Raw genomic sequence first — 19,939 nt, 5'->3', positions numbered from 1 at the left:
CTTTTCCCAGCTCCTCCCAGACGGGCAGAGCCCGGCGTCTGACCTCACGGGCCCGCCGACCAGCCAGGGCTCTGAAACGCTTCCTCCCCGCCTCTGGCTTCTCACATGAACTAAACACACGCGTACACACGCCACAAACCACAAACCCCGGGGTGACCCTCTCCGACCCCCGGGGGCGCCTGAGCCAGGACCTCCTCGGCACCCACCCTCGCACACAGAGCTGTGAGGAGGGCCTGGCCCGTCTCTAAGGCGAGGTGGGCGGGTGGCCGTAGGTGGTGGAGATTAAAAGAACAAACCATGTGCCTAGTATCTGCTCTTTAGTGATCGCCTGAGTCCGGCCAATGTCATCATCCTGTGACATTCGAGACGTCAACGTGCGCCGTTAGGAGGCTTTTCTCCTCCACGATGCATGAGCGGCTCCACCCCAACTGCATGCTGGGCGCTGGCGGCCGGTGGCATCTCCGAGCGGGCCCTCCTGTGCCAGGCACAGGCCTCTGACCAGACCCAGGAGGGAGAGGGCCAGGAGCTCAGGGACCTCGGTGAGAGGAGTGCCCACGTCGGGGTGGAGAAGGCCGAGCAGATGAGCAGAAGGAAGTAGCTGGACCTGAAGTCGCTCCCCGGGCCCACGACCAGCACCGGGCCGCCCGGCAGCACTCGGTGCACCCGGTGCACTCGGGCTCAAGGTAGAAGCACCCTTTCTCAGGCCCTCACGGCATGGTGCGCCGTCAACACCGGTATTCTCAGCGCAAAGATGGGGAAGCTGAGGCTGGGCACCGTGGTTCAGGAACCCCCCTTGGCCCATGCTTGTGCGTGTGCACTGACACCCAGGGCGAGTTCCCTGTGGCTGAGTCACTCGTGATGGCAAAATCGGGCACAGCTTGAAGGCTGGCGTCACGGCAAACCCATGTCCGGGGCTCCCAGGGAGGGAGGGAGGAAGGGAGGTGCAGGTGCCAGCAGGAAGGGGCACACGGCCTCACCGCAGCAGCATGCGTCCGCGAGCCGCCTGCGGGAGCAGTCCCGCTGGAGGGAGGAAGCCAGGCTGGGGGAGGGCCAGGGGGGTGAAGCAGCCTCTCGATTCCTGTCGGGGTTTTCCAGCGAGAACGTTATTTCTACGATGAAGAAAAACACGAATGGTGGAGCCACAAGAAAAGGGGTTACTTTGGAAAAGGAAAGCTGGGCCACCGGGGAGGACCGAGGGCGAGACCACCGGTGTGGGGACCGGCCCTCTCGCCCAGGCCGCGGCCACCTGGGTGCCCAGGCGCACGAGGGCCGGTGGGCAGTGAGCAGCTCAGCGCGAACCAATGCCTCTGGTTTTCATTCGTTCGTCCAGCAAACATTTACCCAGCAGCCCTCAGTCCGAGCCCCCAGCCGCCCAGGCCTGGCCTGGCGCAGAGTGAGCCAGACACGCCCCTCACATGCGCACACGCTGGGACACGTGGATCAGGACGACCTGTCCTGGGTGCTGGGACGATCCCGCCGGCGAAGGGCTGAAGGAAGTCAGGGAAGACCCGCTCGCAGCCCGCACAGGGAGGAGACGCCGAGCGTGTGGTCAACGTGACGCGGCCCGGGCAGGCGGGAGCGGCCCGCTGTCTCGGGCGGGTAATGTTCTGACGAAACGGCTGTCGTTGGCCAGCCCGTGAACCGCAGTGTTTGCTGTGGGCGCCTGCACTCGCCATCTTTCCATTTCCTCCGTGACCACGTCCTCCGCCCTCCTTGGCTTGCAGTGTTGACAGGCGGCACGTTTTTACTGTGTCTGCCGGGTGCAGGCTTCTGGGGGGCCGGGCTCCTGGGCCCCACGTGTGCCTCCCCGACCTGGCCTCTCTCCAACCTGCCCCCACGGCCTATCGGCCTCCACCAGCTTCATTTCCTCCACGCTTCGTTCTCTCCGGTGTGGAGGCCCCAGAGGCCACCGCAGACACATTGGTGACCTCCCAGTGCCCTTCGGAGCACTTCCCAGAAGCCCCCGGCGCGGGCCGTCCCCTCTGAGCTCCGGCCCAGGAAGGCCACGCTCCCGTCCTCCCCGAATATCCGCCGGCAGCCCCTGCTGGCGGGCGCGCACACACAGGTGCAGGTTCTGCTGTGTAACATCGTCTGCACCTGGTCATGCACAGTCCTACCCACGCGAGTCCTGCCCACAGTCCTGCTCCCTCAGCCCCCCGCCCCCCCGCGTCCTGCACCTAAGGTGCGGCTGCAGCCAGACACGCTGCTCGTGGAAGTCGGGCACGAACTGCACCTGGACTTGAACGATGGCCGTTGGAGGACACGGGGTGGGGGGGCTGGGGGACGCCGGCCCCAGGAGGCCTCGCGGGCCAGCGCGGGGCGTGCCGGTGCCAGAAGCGCACTCCCCTGATCGGCCCTGCAGAGGCGCCGGCTAAACTGTTTATCTGCTTGTGCTCCGGGTTAAACTTCTGAGGTGAACCGGCCTAGGGGGTGAAACCGGAGCTTCCAGATAAGGCCTTCCCGCACCCTCGCCTGCGACGCGGCTGCAATTTAAGACCCGGGTTCGATAGCTGTCTGTGGATTAAGCCTATCGTTCGTGCAGAAGCGTAGCAGCCCGGTGGGAGCGACCAAGCCTCTCCCCGCGGTAACCCGGAGCCTGGGGGAGGGGAAAGAGGCTGCGAGCCGCCCGCCGGCCCACCCTGGGTACAACGGAGGGGCCAGGGATGTGACACGATGTCTGTGGTTAAGGTCCCTTTTTAGAGTCTCTCTGACGATGTCAGCCTGCACACACCACAGTGTCACCCCGGATGGTCTCTGATATCAACAGTGTCTAACGGCCCACACGCTCTAACCTTCCTACAGTAAGTGGATTCCCGTGGAGTGAAATGTGGGAAATATGCAGGACAACAACCCACCCTGCCCCGGGCTCTCTGACCAGCTCCGGGGGCTCCGGGGCCTGGCCGTGCACATGACGGGCGGGGCTGGGTGTCAGGGTCATCCTGAGCCTTCCCAGCCCCCCCACTACCACCCTGTGCTGCGGACCCGCTGCCCGGGGACGCCTGGCGTCCTGCTGCCCGGCCGATGGCTCTTCCTCCCGCCGAGCCAGGCTGGCTCCTCCCGTCCTCTGAGCCTCAGCCTCCCAGGCTTCCTCAGAGGCGCCCTCCCCGCCACCGGGCCTGCGCTCGGCCGTCTCCACCAGCCCGGGAACTCGGGCCTCCCCACGGAGCACCCCGGCCTCCTCCCCTGGGAACCTTCTGTTCAGGGCTGGACCGGGGTCCGGGCCAGTGCCTGGCAAGGAGCAGCCGGCCACAAACACGGGTGGGAGGGCCCATCCACGTGGGAGGCCTCCCCCCACTGCCAGGAGCAGCGGCTGCCGCCCGGGCTCCGGCTGAGCACCCTGCATGGGAGCCGCTTGGCATTCCCACGAGGAAGGAGGGGCTCATTCTTCGCCTGTTAGTGATGAGGAGGCCGACGTCCAGAGAGGCACGTCCCCCCCTGGGTTGCCCCCCAGTGAGCGCTCACCCCGCCGGTCCTGGGCCTTCGTCATGCCCCGCATTGCCAGCACGCCCACCGGTGCCCTGCAGGACCAGGGCGTGTGGGCAGCAGGCACAGCCCCTCCGCCTGGCCCCATGGCCTGGCCCCACAGTTCTGTCTGGAAGGGCCTGGGCAGTGCCCGCTTAGCCACGCTCACGGGACGTGTCTGCAGCCGTGCAGTCAGCTTAGCAGGTGGAGCGGAGTCCACGGAGGTGCTGAGGCCTCCTCGAACCCGCACCCCCCTGCCCTGCACACCCTTGGTAGGGAGGAGCCCTTGGGCGTGGGCCCGGCAGGCGGCTCCGGTCCATGCTCGTGTGCTGGGGGCTGGCGGTCACCAGGCAGCCTGAATGGCACGTCCTCCTGCGCTGCTGGGTGCAGAGGGCACCGTCGCTGTGGAGGGACCCCCGGCCCTCCATGGCCCTCTCTGCTCTCAGTGCTCATCCCTGCACCCCCAGAGTGGCCCGAGGAGATGAGGGGCTCACAGGCAGCACGCGGAAAGGCCTCAGCTCAGGCAGCTCAGACGGGGCAGGTGAGGTCGCGTCTCAGACCCGGGGTTCACGGCTCTCCGATAATCACTCAGCTGAGCACCAACTCCCGAGAGGGAAGAGCAGGCTACGGCCGTGCGAGCCCTGCGGCAAATGGCACAAACGGGGCAGCGATGGTGGAGGCGGGACATGGGCGGCGCCGGGCAGGTTACCGTCTTTGGATTCTGCAGTGCCGGGGCCCCAACAGGCGAGAAGGCACACCCAGGCCAGGCGGAAACGGCTATTTGCATCTCATTCCCTCTAAGGGCGACCGGGGACCCAGTTGGTGACTCCGAGGGGAGACACGCAAGCCATTCGGGCCACCTGGTGGCCCCGGCCCTTTGGCAGGCACACGGGCACGTCCCGGAGCCACCAGCTCCCCCACTTCCTGACCCACCATTGATTCCAACCACGAGGTTTCCTAGGAGACCAGGAAGCAAGCAAACCCGGAGCCGTCTTGAGCCCCACGCCCGCGCCTCCCCCGGGGGGTCCCTCCCTTGGCCAGGGCTGGCCACTCCTGCGGGGCCACAGAGGGACAGAGCAAAGCCTCCCAGCCCCGCCCGCCGCCCTGAACAGCCGTTTCCCAACCTGATCTCATTCTTCTCCGAGCCTCGAGGAGGAAGGCCCTCCGGCCAAACCGCTGCCCTGGGAGCCAGGCCAAGCGGACTGGTCTCAGCACCTCCTTCGCGGCGGCAGGGGCTTGCATTGCAACTCGGCGTCTGAACTGTTTCATAGGTTTTCGTCTTTCCCACATGCCAGGGACCTGGAGCGCCATCAGGGCATCTTCCCGGGGCAGGTGCCCCATCCTGCACCCCAGAACCTCCCGGGAGAGGCTGCGGGGCCTCGAACCCTCCACCCTGTCCTGAAGACAGGCTCTGGAGAGGACCTGGAGGCAGGGCCACGCGCTCCCAGCTCTGCCCCTGCGCCTGCCCTGTCTGCACAGGCGCTCACCTGGGGCTCAACCAGGGTCTGTGGGATGGACAGCGAGTGATCCTCCTATTCACTGAGGTCCGCCCGACAGCAGCCGGGCAGCAGCAGCCGCGGCAGCACCCCAGGGACCAAGGGGCCCCCAGAGCCGCCGTTCCGCAGGCGGTGGCCTGGACCCACGGTCGGCTCCGATTCTCAGAGTTCCGAGGGGGGTTCTCGTCCAGCTGCTGTCCCTCCATGTCCACCTTCAGGACACCACGTGGCTCTCTCTGTCCGACTCAGAGGAACCGCGTCGGAAACAACAAAACTGCAGCTCGCGCCGTGCAGAGGAGAGCTGTCCTCCCGGAGCGGCCCGGGCTCTACCGCTGCGAGGCCGCCTTCCCGCGCCCACAGGGCGGTCCCACGCCTCCCCGGAGGCCCTCGGGGAAGCAGGGCGGGCAGGGGGGCAGGAGAGGCCCACCTCTCCAGCCCCAAACCCTTGTCCTGCCACCCGGGGGGCGGGGGGCTCACGGCCCGGCACACCCCAAATGCAAACTGAACCGAACCAACTCCCCCCAGAGCCGCTGGCGCCCTGCTCACGGGACCCCGAAGCTCAAACTGTGCTGGGCAGGCGCGGGACACCCCCCTGCACCCCCCAGGCTCTCACCCGCCCTGGCAGGCCCGCGTCGGGCCACCTGGCCGAGTAGGTCAGCGCCTGCTCCTGGCCACGCGACCAGGCAGTGCAGGGCAGGGCGTGAGCATGGACTCCGAGGCCCTGAGCTGCCACACCCAGCGTGTTGGGGGGGGGGCTCTCTCCTCCTGCCCAGGTGAGGGCCACCCGCTGGCTTCCCTGTGTGCCCCCTGCTCGCCTGGCTAGCGTCCAGTGGCGCCCCGCAAGCCAGATGGGTCCCATCGCAGCCACTGCCCCTCTGCTCCTCGGACCCCGTCCCTGAAGGGCAGAGAGCTCGAGGCCGGGAGGGACGCAGCCACGGGGCAGGCAGCCCTCCACGCGTGTGCTCGTCACGGTAACGGCCGCGCCCATAAAACTCTCCCTCATTACCAACCCCACAACCAGGGTGGGCGAAAGTAGCTTAGCCGTGAGTCTGAGAAACACCGAGTTTATTTCTGTATACAGCGGGGCCTCGACTTACGAGTGTCCTGACTAACGAGTTTTTCGAGATACGAGCCGTCTCTTGGCCGATTTTTTGCTCACGTTTGACACTGAGCCTGCGGCTCCTAGAAGACGCGGCGGCCACACCAGCCAGCGGGCGGTGCCCAGGTGCGGCTCCCACTCCCGGCTCTCCCGCCGCCCGTCCGCCCTCACACAGGACTGCCGAGCCTGGCGCGTGTCCACTACCAGGCGCCGGGCAAGCGGTCAAACTCAGCCTGAGCCCAGAGCTCCCCGGGACCGCTCCCCCCGAGGCCCCGCGGGGACCATGGCGACCGCGGGCCGCCCCTCGTTCCGCTGGGGGGGCCGCTGGCGCCAGCCTCTCGGGAGGCAGCACGGCCTCAGAAGGACTTCCTTCCGCGATGGGCCTCCGTGTTCCTAAGCCGCCACGCGTGAGGCTCGGAGCAGGGAACACGGAAATGCTGTCATTACCTAAATGCTCAACATGAAACCCCAAAAGTACCTGCCGGGGCAGCACAACCGTTCTCGAAAGAAAACACATTTTATTTTATTTTATTTTATTTTATTTTTTGTTGTTAATCCTCCCCTGAGGATATATTTTTCCACTGATCTTTACCGAGAGGGGAAGGAAGAGGGAGAGACGGAGAGAAACATCGATGTGAGGGAGACACACGGACTGGTTGCCTCCTGCACACGCCCCGACCGGGGCCGGGCACAAGCCTGCAACCCAGGTCCGTGCCCTTGACTGAAACCAAGCCGGGGCCTTCAGTCTGAGGCCAACGCTCTATCCGCTGAGCCACGCCAGCCCAGCTTTCGGGGCATCTTTTACATCCACCCTTGATCCCAAGAGAAAATATGCTCTAAAACTCGAGTTTCTCCATGCCAAACATTTCCACAGCGTGAGCGTGAGTGTGAGCGTGAGCGTGTGCGTGTGAACGTGAACATGTGCGTGTGAGTGTGAGCGTGTGTGTGTGTGAATGTGAGCATGTGCCTATGAATGTGAACGTGTGCGTGAGCGTGAGCATGAGCGTGAGCATGAGCATGTGCGTGTGAACGTGAACATGTGCGTGTGAGCGTGTGTGTGTGAATGTGAGCATGTGCCTATGAATGTGAACGTGTGCGTGAGCGTGAGCATGAGCGTGAGCATGACCATGTGCGTGTGAACGTGAACATGTGCGTGTGAGCGTGTGTGTGTGAATGTGAGCATGTGCCTATGAATGTGAACGTGTGCGTGAGCGTGAGCATGAGCGTGAGCATGAGTGTGAGCATGAGCATGTGCGTGTGAACGTGACCCTGTGCGTGTGAGCGTGTGTGTGTGAATGTGAGCATGTGCCTATGAATGTGAACGTGTGCGTGAGCGTGAGCATGAGCGTGAGCATGAGCATGTGCGTGTGAACGTGAACATGTGCGTGTGAGCGTGTGTGTGTGAATGTGAGCATGTGCCTATGAATGTGAACGTGTGCGTGAGCGTGAGCTTGAGCGTGAGCATGAGTGTGAGCATGAGCATGTGCGTGTGAACGTGAACGTGTGCGTGTGAGCGTGTGTGTGTGAATGTGAGCAGGTGACTGTGAATGTGAACGTGTGCGTGAGCGTGAGCATGAGCGTGAGCATGAGCATGTGCGTGTGAACGTGAACGTGTGCGTGTGAGCGTGTGTGTGTGAATGTGAGCAGGTGCCTATGAATGTGAACGTGTGCGTGAGCGTGAGCATGAGCGTGAGCATGAGCATGTGCGTGTGAACGTGAACATGTGCGTGTGAGCATGTGCCTGTGAATGTGAACGTGTGCGTGAGCATGAGCGTGAGCATGTGCGTGTGAACATGAACATGTGTGTGTGAGTGTGAGCGTGTGTGTGAATGTGAGCATGTGCCTGTGAATGTGAACGTGTGCGTGTGAGCGTGAGCATGTATATACGTGTGAGTAGCTGAACCTGCCACCAGCCCGGCAGGCACAGGGCCATCATTCTCGGCGCAGCCCTGGGCCCAGGCCCTCTGCGTCCTGCAGCCTGGCGTCCCCAACTTCAACCAAGCCTTTGCTCTGTGGATGTTCCAGCTGCTTCCAGAGGAGACCCGCCTTCGGTCTGCAATGCCAGCCCCACTAAGAATAAACGCACCTCCAGCCCAGCCCCACTAAGAATAAAACGCCTCCAGCCCAGCCCCACTAAGAATAAACGCACCTCCAGCCCAGCCCCACTAAGAATAAACGCACCTCCAGCCCAGCCCCACTAAGAATAAACGCACCTCCAGCCCAGCCCCACTAAGAATAAACGCACCTCCAGCCCAGCCCCACTAAGAATAAACGCACCTCCAGCCCAGCCCCACTAAGAATAAACGCACCTCCAGCCCAGCGCCCACTAAGAATAAAATGCACCTCCAGCCCAGCCCCACTAAGAATAAAATGCACCTCCAGCCCAGCCCCACTAAGAATAAACGCACCTCCAGCCCAGCCCCACTAATAATAAACGCACCTCCAGCCCAGCCCCACTAAGAATAAACGCACCTCCAGCCCAGCCCCACTAAGAATAAACGCACCTCCAGCCCAGCGCCCACTAAGAATAAACGCACCTCCAGCCCAGCCCCACTAAGAATAAAATGCACCTCCAGCCCAGCCCCACTAAGAATAAAACGCCTCCAGCCCAGCCCCACTAAGAATAAAACGCCTCCAGCCCAGCGCGCCACACCCAGTTCAGCCTGGAGAGACCGTCAGCGCGGGAGCTGGGCCCCCAGACGCTCACACCGTGCTGTCTGCGAAAGGAAAGGAAGAAAACGGTCCCAATGCCCGTCGGCAGGGGCCTGGCCGGATGAATGACTGCTCGGCCACAGGCTGCAGTACGAGGAGCCGTGAAAAGGGTGGAGCAGCCCGGCCGGCGTGGCTCAGGGGTTGAGCATTGACCTATGAACCAGGAGGTCACAGTTCGATTCCTGGTCGGGGCACAGGCCCAGGTTGTGGGCTCGATCCCCAGTGTGGGACGTGCAGGAGGCAGCCGATCAGTGATTCTCTCTCATCATTGATGTTTCTCTCTCTTTCTCTCTCTCTCTCTCTCTCTCTCTTCCTCTCTTCCTTCCTCTCTGAAATCAATAAAAACTATATTTAAAAATAAATAAATAAATACATAAAATGGCCCTTCAAGGTGACCACAGGCTCACCTCCACCACAGCCAGTGCCGGATGGGAAACTCGGGGAGCAGCCGTCTCACATTTTTTACGAAGCCCGGCCTGCCGGCCACGGCCCCTCGCCAGTCCGCCCGGTAATCGGATCGCCGTTAATTAATGAAGCTGTCAGGTGAACTGTCCTCCCCGGCCATTAGGATCCGCTCAGAAAGAGAATCCTGCCATCGCCACCCCATCCGCCCTGGCCTGCGGCTCAATTAACTTAATGCTATGCAAATGAGGGCTCTTCTCGTCATTAGCTCCTGGTCCACACACGTTAATCGCATAATCGGGCCTTCAGCAGGGTAATTAGACACGATTGCGCCCATTAGTCTTACAAGGCTAATGATTGCCGGAGGAGACGGGACGCTCCCCGGAGGAGGGGCACCTGGTTAATGCAAAGGGGACAGAGCAGGGGCAGGTACCAGGGCGGTCATGGCCCAGTGTCCCCGTCCGCCCGGCCGGCCGGGGAAGGAAAGGGGACCCAGGAAGGCCTCAGGGTGCCAGGAGGGAGAAGAGCAAACCAACAGGACATGGCCAGCCTGGGGCCTGGAGGCCCGGCTCTGCCCCGCCACTCACAGGGCGACGCAGGTGGCCCGGTCCCCTAGGGCCTGGGGTTCTCCCTGTGCGAACTGCAGGGGAAGGCCTCCAGGTCTCCTGGGTGTGACGCCCGTGGATTTGAATCTCGGAATGAAGAAAGGAAGGCCTGGCCGGGGCCAGGGCAGGAGGGGTGCTGGAGAGGCCGGGCCCCTGGGCACCCTCCCTGGCAGGCTCGTGGGCAGGCACGAGGGGCGGCTGAGACGCCCATGAGGACGCTGCTTCGGTTGCTCAGCTGCCACAGCAGGTGCCACGCGCCGTTATGAGCTGAATACCCTCCAAGGCCACCGTGAAGGCTGAGCCAGCTCCCGCACACACCGGGCGCCAGGCCTGGGCACGGGGCCTTGGACGGCGCGGCGGTTAAAACAAGGCCCTCGGGTGGGCCCTGGCCAGTCTGACTGGGGTGTTACAGCAGGAGGAAATGTGAGTGCTCAGGGGCACCCGGGGGGTGTGCACGGAGGAAAGTCCTGAGAGGCGCCAGGGCGGTGTCCACGAGCCCCACAGAGCGGCTCAGCCCTGCCCACAGCACGTGGATCCAGCCTGCAGAGCTGGGCGAGATGCGTATCGGCCGTTCCGGCCGCCAGCCAGTGACACTTTGCTGTGGCCGCTGAGCTGACTAAGCCACTGCTGAGAGGCCTCTCAATCTCTGCCCGACAGAGCCCCTCCCCCCACCTCCTCCCGGCTGCGGCATAAACAGGAGTCCTCCCCAGGCCGCCTTCCTCACCGCCTGTCTGTCCTCAGACATACAGACCCTCAGCCCTGCAGGCTGTTCGAGGCCAGGGCGCCGGTCCTCGCCTGGATGCTTGCCCACAGCCTCCCTGCGTCCCCCTGTCTCCCTGCCTACAGTCCACCCTCCACCCAGAGCCTGAGCAGGCCCTGTTTATGTTTAGAGAGAGAGGAAAGTGAGGGAGGAAAGGGGAGAGAGAGAGAGGGACAGAGAGGGAGGGAGGGAGGGGCCACACCAGCAGAGTGTGAGCCACGTGACAGCAAGTATCACAGCTTCTGTTTCCTTTTGTGCCCCCAGGACGCACGCAGTACCCGCCCCGGAAGATCCCGGGTGCAGAGAGGGTAGCCCCTGCCCGACCCGCACAGCCTGCAGGCGGTACAGCCAGATTCCACAGCCTCGCTGCTCACCGCTGTCCACTCACCCGCTTCCCACCACAAGGACCTTGTGTAAGGTCCGTGAGCCAGAAGCGTCCGGGAAGGCTCCCTGGAGGAGGTGGTACACCAGACCCACGCTCCACAAGGCCCAGGCCCGGGAGAGAAGGAGAGGCGGTGCTGGAGCCCCCGACAGAGGGTCTGCCCTGCAGCCACGGAGGGGCAGCACCCACCTCGGGGTGGGGGGTCTGGCATCTGCAGAAACCTCAACGCCAGCGAGGAGGCCCTGCCCAGGGGGTGGCAGCCTCAGAACAGGCAGAGCGGGCCTTCCCCCGGCGGCTGACTTTTTAGGAAAGCTGTTCTCCTTACAACTTCCCGTGGTGCTAGGAGGGGCGCTCCCCGCAGGGGCCCGAGGGTGGAGGGCGCGGTGCAGGGCCCGTTCAGCGCCTGACTTGTGCCCCCGAGGAGGATGGGAAATTGAAGGGCGCCGGTGTGTCCAGCGTCGCTTGTGGGTAAAGAAAAACAAATAGGGATTCTCCAAGTCATCTCGCATCTCCGCCCTCCTGCCTTTCTCGGGGAAATGAATTTGCGTTACTGCCGAGCCTCGCACCTGCCAAAGGCAGGGACTCAAATGCCAGCTCCCGGGGCTGCGGGCTGGGAAAGGCCACCTGTCAGTCTGCAGCGCGGCTGGGGATTGCGGCGTCTGATCGCCGTGGGGGAGGGGTGTGCCCCTCGCCGTGTCTCACTCCCTGTGGGCTCCGGCCCACCTGGTGCGGGCCAGGTAGACCCACTGGGCCCGATGGGAGCTTAAGAGTCTGTGGGGAGAAGGGAGTTGAGGCCAGAGAGCCTTGAAGGGCGAGAGGGAGGCGGCAGGAGGGGAACTGCTGGCTGCGGGTTATCAGACCTAGAACAGGAGGTCGCTTTCTCCCCCAGCACACGTGGCCCAGGTGTGCCAAGAGCGGGGGTGAGCGAGGCCAGGGTCTGCCTACCGTTAGAGACGGCAGGAAGGTCAGACCCACACAGCAGGCGGGACAGGTGCCCTCGGAAAACTGAGGAAAAATGTAAAATGGCTAGTAAGTAAACTGAGGTCCAGTGTGCGCCAGTGAGGCTGATCGTGTCGGCCCTTAGCTAACCGGACGGCACCAGGAAGACACCGTGCGAGTCCCTTGTTGGATGTGGGCCGGTGTCTTCCTAAGGATGAGACTCGCAGACCCACACAGACCCCACACCGAGCGGCCCCCCGGTCCCGGCGGCCGGCTGGGCCAGCGGGCGAAGCCTGGGGGCAGCTCGCTCCCGCAGTTCACGGCCCTTTGTGCCGAGAGCCGCGCACACTTCCGGCCGCGGCCGCAGGAGGGGCTCTCCAGCTCTCACAGGCGGGCGGCCCACCCATCACCCCGCCGCCCGCAGTGCTCCCCCCGGAAGAGCAGCGCCCACCACCCCGTCCGCACACATCAGCCTCGCCGGCTCCTCTTGTGCAAACATTGGAAACGGGTGGTAAAATGTCCCCAGTCCCCAGGCCGGAGAAAGGGGGGACCCGTCAGCACTTATTTACGGAAAGATTAAAACGCCACAGCTCCGCCGCGGGGGCTGCGGGCCGTCACCGCCATCCAGGCCGCTCCACCTTCCTGACCCCAGGCTGTGACCCCGCCATCCAACCCACCCACTGTCCAGGGGGCGGCCAGTCCCCATCCCCAGCTCCATCAGAGCACAGCCCAGGCTCTCAGAGGGGGAGCCGGCCAGCAGGGGGTGCTGTCACCAGCAGGCAGCGTGCTGAAGACCAGCCAGTCTTGAGCTCAGGGCTAGTCACTCCACCCTCCTCGGGCACTTGGCTCAGCCCCCACTCCAACCACTTCCGTCACGGGCTCCCGTGCTCTGTGGGGTCAGCACCTCTGCCCTGGGACCCCTGAAATTATTTAAATTGGCCGATCCACAGGAGCCCGCAGAGCCCAGGCTGCCCCACCCTTGCCTTGCACATCGCACTATGACCCGCCCAAGGGTGCAGCTCCTACCTGGCCCCGCCTGCCAGCCGCCTCGTCCCAAACTGTGAGTGACTCCTCTGCCATCTCTCCCAGGGTTTCTGTGACGCCTCCCCCATCACCACAACCTTGAACTCATAAAATAGCACAGGTGCCCTGCCGGTGTGGTTCAGTGGACAGAGCATCGGCCTGCAGACCAAAGCATCCTGGGTTCGATTCCAATCAAGGCCACGTACCTCGGCTGCAGGCTCCTGGCCCTGGCACGTGCAGGAGGCAAACAATTGATGTGTTTCTCTCACATCAATATTTCTGTCTTTCCCTCTCTCACTCGCTCTAAAAATCAATGGAAAAATTGGGTGAGGATTAAAAATAATAATAAATAAATAGAGACAACTGTCCCTTTAAAAATAATAATAATCTACACTAATAAAATAGAAAGATGCAAATTTACCATACCTTTGCGATGCCCACCAGCCAGTCAGGAGTGAGTATGCACATTAACCTTATCGCCTCCGTGGAGACTGACAGCAGGTAGGAGGCAGCTTCCAGCATAGTCTGCTTGGCAGTCGCTGCAGCGTGGAGCAAATAGGCCCCGCAGAGAGCAGAGAACCCTGGGGAGTGGGCCTAAGCCATCAGTAGGACATCCCCTGAGGGCTCCCAGATTGGAGAGGGTGCAGTTCAGGCTGAGGGACACACACACACCCATGCATGAATTTCGTGCACCGGGCCTCTAGTAAATAAATAAAACAGCAGGGACAGGTGATGGAGGTTTCTCATCTTTCCAGGACTGGATTCCACTCCAGCCCCAAGATTTCCCTGTTTGCCTGGTTCTGTGGCATCCTGACAACAGTGCAACTTTCTTCGTCTGTTTGCAGAATCTTTCTTCTGCTCACGTGTCACCAGGTAAATGGAACGCCTTTCTGCGACCAGAGGGCAGTCACCTGTTCAGAGCAGCCGAGGGCCAGCCTGGACATAGAGCTGGGTGGCTGGTATTGGGCAGGACGGACCAGCCCTCCTCCCTGGAAGCCTGGGCTGAACACAGGCATGGAGTGGCACGGACAGGCCTAGAGCTGTACAGACAGGCCTAGAGCTGTACAGACAGGCACAGAGCTGCACGGACAGGCACAGAGCAGCACGGACAGGCACAGAGCAGCACGGACAGGCACAGAGCGGCAAGGACAGGCACAGAGCTGTATGGACAGGCGCGGAGCAGCACGGACAGGCACAGAGCGGCAAGGACAGGCACAGAGCTGTACGGACAGGCGCGGAGCAGCACGGACAGGTGCGGAGCTGCACGGACAGGCACAGAGCTGCACGGACAGGCACAGAGCAGCACGGACAGGCACAGAGCGGCAAGGACAGGCACAGAGCTGCACGGACAGGCGCGGAGCAGCACGGACAGGTGCGGAGCTGCACGGACAGGTGCGGAGCTGTACAGACAGGCACAGAGCTGCACGGACAGGCACAGAGCAGCACGGACAGGCACAGAGCGGCAAGGACAGGCACAGAGCTGTACGGACAGGCGCGGAGCAGCACGGACAGGTGCGGAGCTGCACGGACAGGTGCGGAGCTGCACGGACAGGCGCGGAGCTGTACGGAGAGGCACGGAGCTGCACGGACAGGCACGGAGCTGCATGGACAGGCACGGAGCTGCACGGACAGGCACAGAGCTGCACGGACAGGCACGGAGTGGCACGGACAGGCACAGAGCTGCACGGACAGGCACAGAGCTGCACAGACATGGAAAAAGCTGCACAGACAGGCAGAGCTGTACAGACAGGCACAGAGCTGCACGGACAGGCGCGGAGCTGTACAGACAGGCATGGACCTGCATGGACAGGCATGGAGCTGCACGGACAGGTGCAGAGCGGCACAGACAGGTGCAGAGCAGCACGGACATGCGTGGAGCTCTGAGCATCAGGGACACGTGAGGTTCCCACGTGGCACCTGCCGATGCCAGGCTCCTCGGAGGGTCCCCTGTTCCTCTCATTTCATCCTCACATCCGACGTCCCTCATGGACTTCTCCTGTAGTCCAGCTGGGGAAACTGAGGCACAGAGAGGCACGTGACCTGCTGCAGGAAATTTGGGTTCCGAGTTTTAACTGTCGATGACATTATCTTGGTCACATAGAGCATTTCCCCCTTCACCCGTCCTGCCCATGCACATCCTCCCAGCAAATGCACGCGGGCACCCAGCAAAGGGTGAGGGCAGAAGGTGGGGCAAGCGTTTGAGAATGAAGGAACCTGAGGCTCAGAGAGGGTAAGTAGCGCTTACCCGGTGAGCAGCAAAGCAAACGATCACGCACATGCATGAGCTGTCGGGAAACTCTGGGCGGGAGGGCCGGCTGAGAGGTGGCTGCCAAATGCTGACGTGGGGAGAGGCCCGCGGTCCGCCCCGTCCCCCCCTGCCCGCCCCCCCCCCGCCACGGCCACGCTCCATCGGCACCCTGCACCCAGACACTTGCTGAGGCCCCGGCCGCTTCCTGCAGAGGGTTCAGTCCTAGCTAAAGCACTGCACCCATGTGGGCCTCCGCCGGCGGGGCCAGTGGCCGGCGGCCCTCGCTGCACGTCCTCCTGCGCAAGGTCAGGGTGACCTCGGGACCCTGTGCGGCAGCGGCTCGGCAACTCCACCGATGGCGGGGGTCTGCGGGGAGCCCGTCTTCAAGAAAGAACCTTCTTCCCAAAACAAAGGCGCCGCGGAGCCCGGGGTGGTGATAAGTATTCCAGCCCATGTCTGTACGCTCCCCGGCGGCGGCGGCGCGGCGGGGTCACCCGGGTTCTATTAGCTCAATTAATGAGGAGGAGATAAGGCTAACGGCCCGCGCGCCCGGCGGCTCCGCGCGGAGCTGCAGTAATGGAGTTATTAACCTCAGTCAGCACTGACGCCGCGGCTGAGTCCAACTCCATCTCCTAGTTCAGGCTCCATTAACGGGCTGTTTATTACCCCTAATCCACGGGAGGGTCCGCGGCAGAATGGGAGGACCGCGTGGTGATGAGAGAGAGAGAGAGAGAGAGAGAGGCAAGACACCCTCTCTCGTTTGCATTTTAATTTTTCTTTGGTCCATCCCTCTGCTGTGCTCTTTAGACATGATGTTTAGACGTTAGAGGTGGCAGGGCCGCTACCCAAGGGGTCTCCTGTGTGGTCCCTGAGAACACGCTGTCATGGGGAACTAAAGAGGAGCAAGCACGGCCCGGCGGCGTGGCTCCGTGGTGGAGCATCGACCTAGGAACCAGCCAATCAGGGTTCAATTCCCGATCAGGGCGCATGGCCGGGTGGTGGGCTCAATCCCCGGTGTGGGGCGTGCAGGAGGCAGCTGATCAATGGCTCTCTCTCATCATTGATGTTTCCCCCCCCCCCGCCCCCTTCCTCGCTGAAATCCATAAAAACATGTATTTTTTAAAGAGTAACAGCATGTGAACCAATCAGAGTGCTCGGGCATGCCAGCTGTGTTCACCTGTGCCACGCCCCACAGGTCCCACGGCTTGCGCGTAGCGTGGTCGCACGGAGCATCCCACCTGCGCTCGCAGCAATGGGTCCCCGTGGTTATGGCCCCGATGGCGATTTCTCGGCCGCGCCCCTGCCCACGTGCTGTCAGGCGAATAAGGAACTCCCTCCCAGGGCAGCCCTCGGGGTCTGCATGTCGTCCAAAGGCAAGAAACGCGAGCAGACGGCTGCCAGGGAGAAACACCTCGAGGCAGCGGTCAGAACCCGCCCGCGCGGAGCAGATGTGGCCGGCGCCGCCCGCGGCCGCCCCCAGAGCAGGGCCGCATCTGCCAGTTCAGGAGCAGGAGTTCAGAGCCGCGTGGCGACCACTGCAAACACAGGCAAACCGGCAGCGGCGCAAGCGAGTGGCGGTGCAAACAGGCGCGGAGAAGGCCTCACCCGACACGCGTGCGGAGGGCGCTTTCGGGTTATGAATCGCTCACACACGGACCCCTTCACTCTGCACAGCCAGAGGGCTGTCCAGGCAAAGATCAGAGGCCGACAGGTAAGAAAACCAGCCGGGGGCAGGGTCAGAGCTAAGCGCTGGCCAGCAGAAGGGGTCAAAGTAACAGCCAAGAACGGGCGCGGGGCTGGGCTCTCCCAGCGGCTCCAGGCAAGGGACGCAGCCCCAGGCCCCGGGCACTGTCCTGAGCAAACCTCCTTCTCAGGGCCTGGAGCGGATGAAGGGAGACCTGACGCGGGCGCTGAGTGGCACACACCCCGGCAGGGGGGGGAGGAGGAGGAGGAGGAGGAGGAGGAGGAGGAGGAGGAGGAGGAGGAGGAGGAGGAGGAGGAGGGTTAAAGATGGAAGTCGGACTGGGAGGGAAGGCGGTGCCCCCAGACACACCTGGGACTGGGCGGGCCAGACAGTCAGTGAGGAGAAGAAGGTGTTCTTGTCCCACCGGAGCAGCCCGAGCCACTGCCAGGGCTTGTTTGAAGCCCCCCTCTCCCACCCCCCCAGAAATCTGACCACCTCCCAGGCCCGCTGACCGCAGGGGCCGCCTGGGTCCCCTCATGGCCCCTCCCTCCGGCTCCCTGGAGGAAAGGGAGCTTTAGCGAAAGCCGACCACACACCCGGCACAACTGGGAGCCAAGTGCGATGATGCCTGTCCCTGCTGCCCCTGCTCCCCAGGGCTCCTCTGGGTGTGGGGCACACAGCTCCTTAGTCTAAAAAATAATAAATAAAAACAAAAACACCCGGCCACACCGCAGTTTCCAACGTGCACGAAGCCACCTGGGACACACACCAGCTCCTCCAGACCAGCGACCTGGGGTGACTTCTTCCTGGTCCCCCCACTTAGCCCAGTGGAACAGAGGGGGGTGGTGCAGGCCACGCTCATCCAGTCCTGCCACCAGCTGCTGAGCCCACTGCCACCCGCTCAGCCGGGCCCGGCCCCTCCCCCGGGGTCTCTGAGCCGCGGCACCAGCTCTACCGGGGCCTGAGCAGGGGACGCGACCCAGGTCATGCCCGCCAGGAGCAGGGTCACAGCCACGGCCGCTCCCCGCAGAGGCGGGAAAGGGAGTCTGATACGCGGCCAGGGCCGCTCCCTCCGCCAGCAAACATTCATCTGCAAAGGCAACGCCGGCTACGAGGCTCTCGAAATGGAGCTCTGCAGCCCGAGGTGCCTGGCATCGTCCTTTGTTTCTTTCCTCTTCTTCCTTTCTCATTTTATTTTTATATTTTTACTATTATTATTACATTTTAACAAACTTTATAGCCCATTGTATTTGTTCTCAAATAACTTTTCCTCCTCCTTTTTGACACATCAATTACTCGGCTCATCTCCCTCCCGGTGCGCGGACGTAATTCAGTGCGATGCGCCGGGGGCGCCAGGCGGGAGTCAACAAAACATGGCATTTGAACACCGCCCCTCCATGGCTCTCGAAGGAGATTTATATTTGACAAGGAGACAATAACTTTGTTTCCTGATCAGCCAAAGGGGGCGCTTTCTGTGTCCAATACACGGAGCAGCTTGCCCTCCCCAATAATTCTATTTACTAGAGTGAATATATTTTAATAATAAAATTGATATATATGTAAATTTATTTCCATCTCATTTCATCGAACCCTCCTAAAAAGGAGCCTTTGTAGGCGGTTTTCCCATCTGGATGATAGATCTCCGGACCGTGGGCCCAGGTTGGTTTCTGGCTGTAATTCTGTCGAGATTCCCTCCCCGCCCAGCCCGACGGCTCTAGCTCTCTCACCCGCGCCGCCCGATTCCCGCCCTGCGTCCGCCCAGGCTGGGGGGCTCGCTTCTGAGGGCCTCTCTCTTCCTCGGCCTTTATCGGGGCTGACATCACTTCCTGAATTAACCGTGAACATGTTTAACTGAGAGCAGAGCCGGGGGAGCGGAATCGCAGAGATGAGGCAGGAGGAGGGGACAGGCCCCTCGGTGGTGGGAGAGGAACATGGAGGTCCAATCCGCGCGGGACCGCCCTCGCTGGGGGTCGGGAAATTAACCGGCACCACCGACTGCAGCTCAGGAAGGGGCTTGCTTCCCCGAATCCCAGGGTCTCCCCGCTCTGCCAGTTGCTTGGGAAGGAACACCCCGGTCTCCCTCGAGGCGGGGGGGGGGGGGCGGCGGGGAGAGGCCCTGCGCCGCGGGAACCGGGAGCTGAGGGACCGGACGGCCGCTCACCTGTTGGGCTTGTGGCCCACGCTGTCCAGCAGGCGCGCCTGGTCCAGGTCCCGCGGGAAGCCGTGCAGCACCCACCCTCGGTGCACGCAGTCGTGCTGGTTCAGGCGCTGGTTCAGCACCTTCAGGATGAGGCTGTCGGGGACTGAGAGAGGGACAGGGTCACTGCCGGACGGCGCCTCCCCTGGCCCCCAGGAGCGCGGGGGGCCCGGGCCCGGGGCTGCCAACTGGACTTGCCCATGGACTGAACAGGCAGAGTCGGGTGTCAGTGGGCAAGACGGTGGGTGCCCTTCCCAGCCCCTCCACCTCCCAGTGACGGGAGAACGTGGCTGCCTGAGATGGTCCAGAGTGACCTGACCTTGACCTTTCCCTGACCTAGCCATGCCCCTCGGCAGCCCTAGCCCCAGCCCCGCAGCCTGTGGCCGTTTCCCCAGAGGATCCAGATTTGCAGCAAGAGACTCTGCCCAGACGCTCACCAGCCCCCCCAGCTCACCAGCCCCCCAACTCACCAGCCCCCCCCAACTCACCAGCCCCCCCAGGGCTCATGTCCCGCCCGCACGGGATCACAGGGTGCCCCCCCCACCCCATGTAAGACTAGACTCTCTCGGGAGCTCAGCTCTGGCTGTACCCACAGCCTCAGTCTCCCGGGGAGGAGAGCGGAGAAGCCTCTGTTTACACCCACAGCTGACATGTCCCCAAACCTCCTCTCTCCTCGGTCCACTGAGCGTCCTGTGCTCATGCTCTGGCTCTGGCAGTTTGCTGGGCACCGCCTGCACCTCACTCTCATTCTCCCAGAAACACCTGGTAAATGCTATGAACGCGAACGCAAGAGCCGAGGCTAGGGCTGCAGTGGTGGTGGTGGGGGGGGGGTCTGCTTGTCCGCCTCCGCCCCTGGGGGTTGGGCGAGCGTCGCACATCTGAAACCTCCCGCAAGGTGCCCTGGAGGCTGCCAGCCAGGTGGGCACGGGG

General features: G+C 62.9%; 1 protein-coding gene across 1 annotated transcript in view; it reads right to left on the bottom strand.

Moving 5' to 3' along the window:
- Nucleotides 1-19,939, bottom strand: part of AK8 (adenylate kinase 8) — a 63,171-nt gene that overhangs the window by 7,516 nt on the left and 35,716 nt on the right. Inside the window, exon 11 of the mRNA XM_036329258.1 lies at nucleotides 18,974-19,115. Within this exon, the coding sequence (XP_036185151.1) occupies nucleotides 18,974-19,115 (142 nt within the window). The remainder of the gene's footprint in view (nucleotides 1-18,973; nucleotides 19,116-19,939) is intronic.

The sequence above is a fragment of the Myotis myotis genome, unplaced genomic scaffold (assembly GCF_014108235.1).
Source record: "Myotis myotis isolate mMyoMyo1 unplaced genomic scaffold, mMyoMyo1.p scaffold_m19_p_12, whole genome shotgun sequence".
In the NCBI taxonomy this organism is placed as follows: domain Eukaryota; kingdom Metazoa; phylum Chordata; class Mammalia; order Chiroptera; family Vespertilionidae; genus Myotis; species Myotis myotis.
Note: the sequence above shows the minus strand (reverse complement) of the source record. Positions and strands in the feature narration are given on the sequence as shown.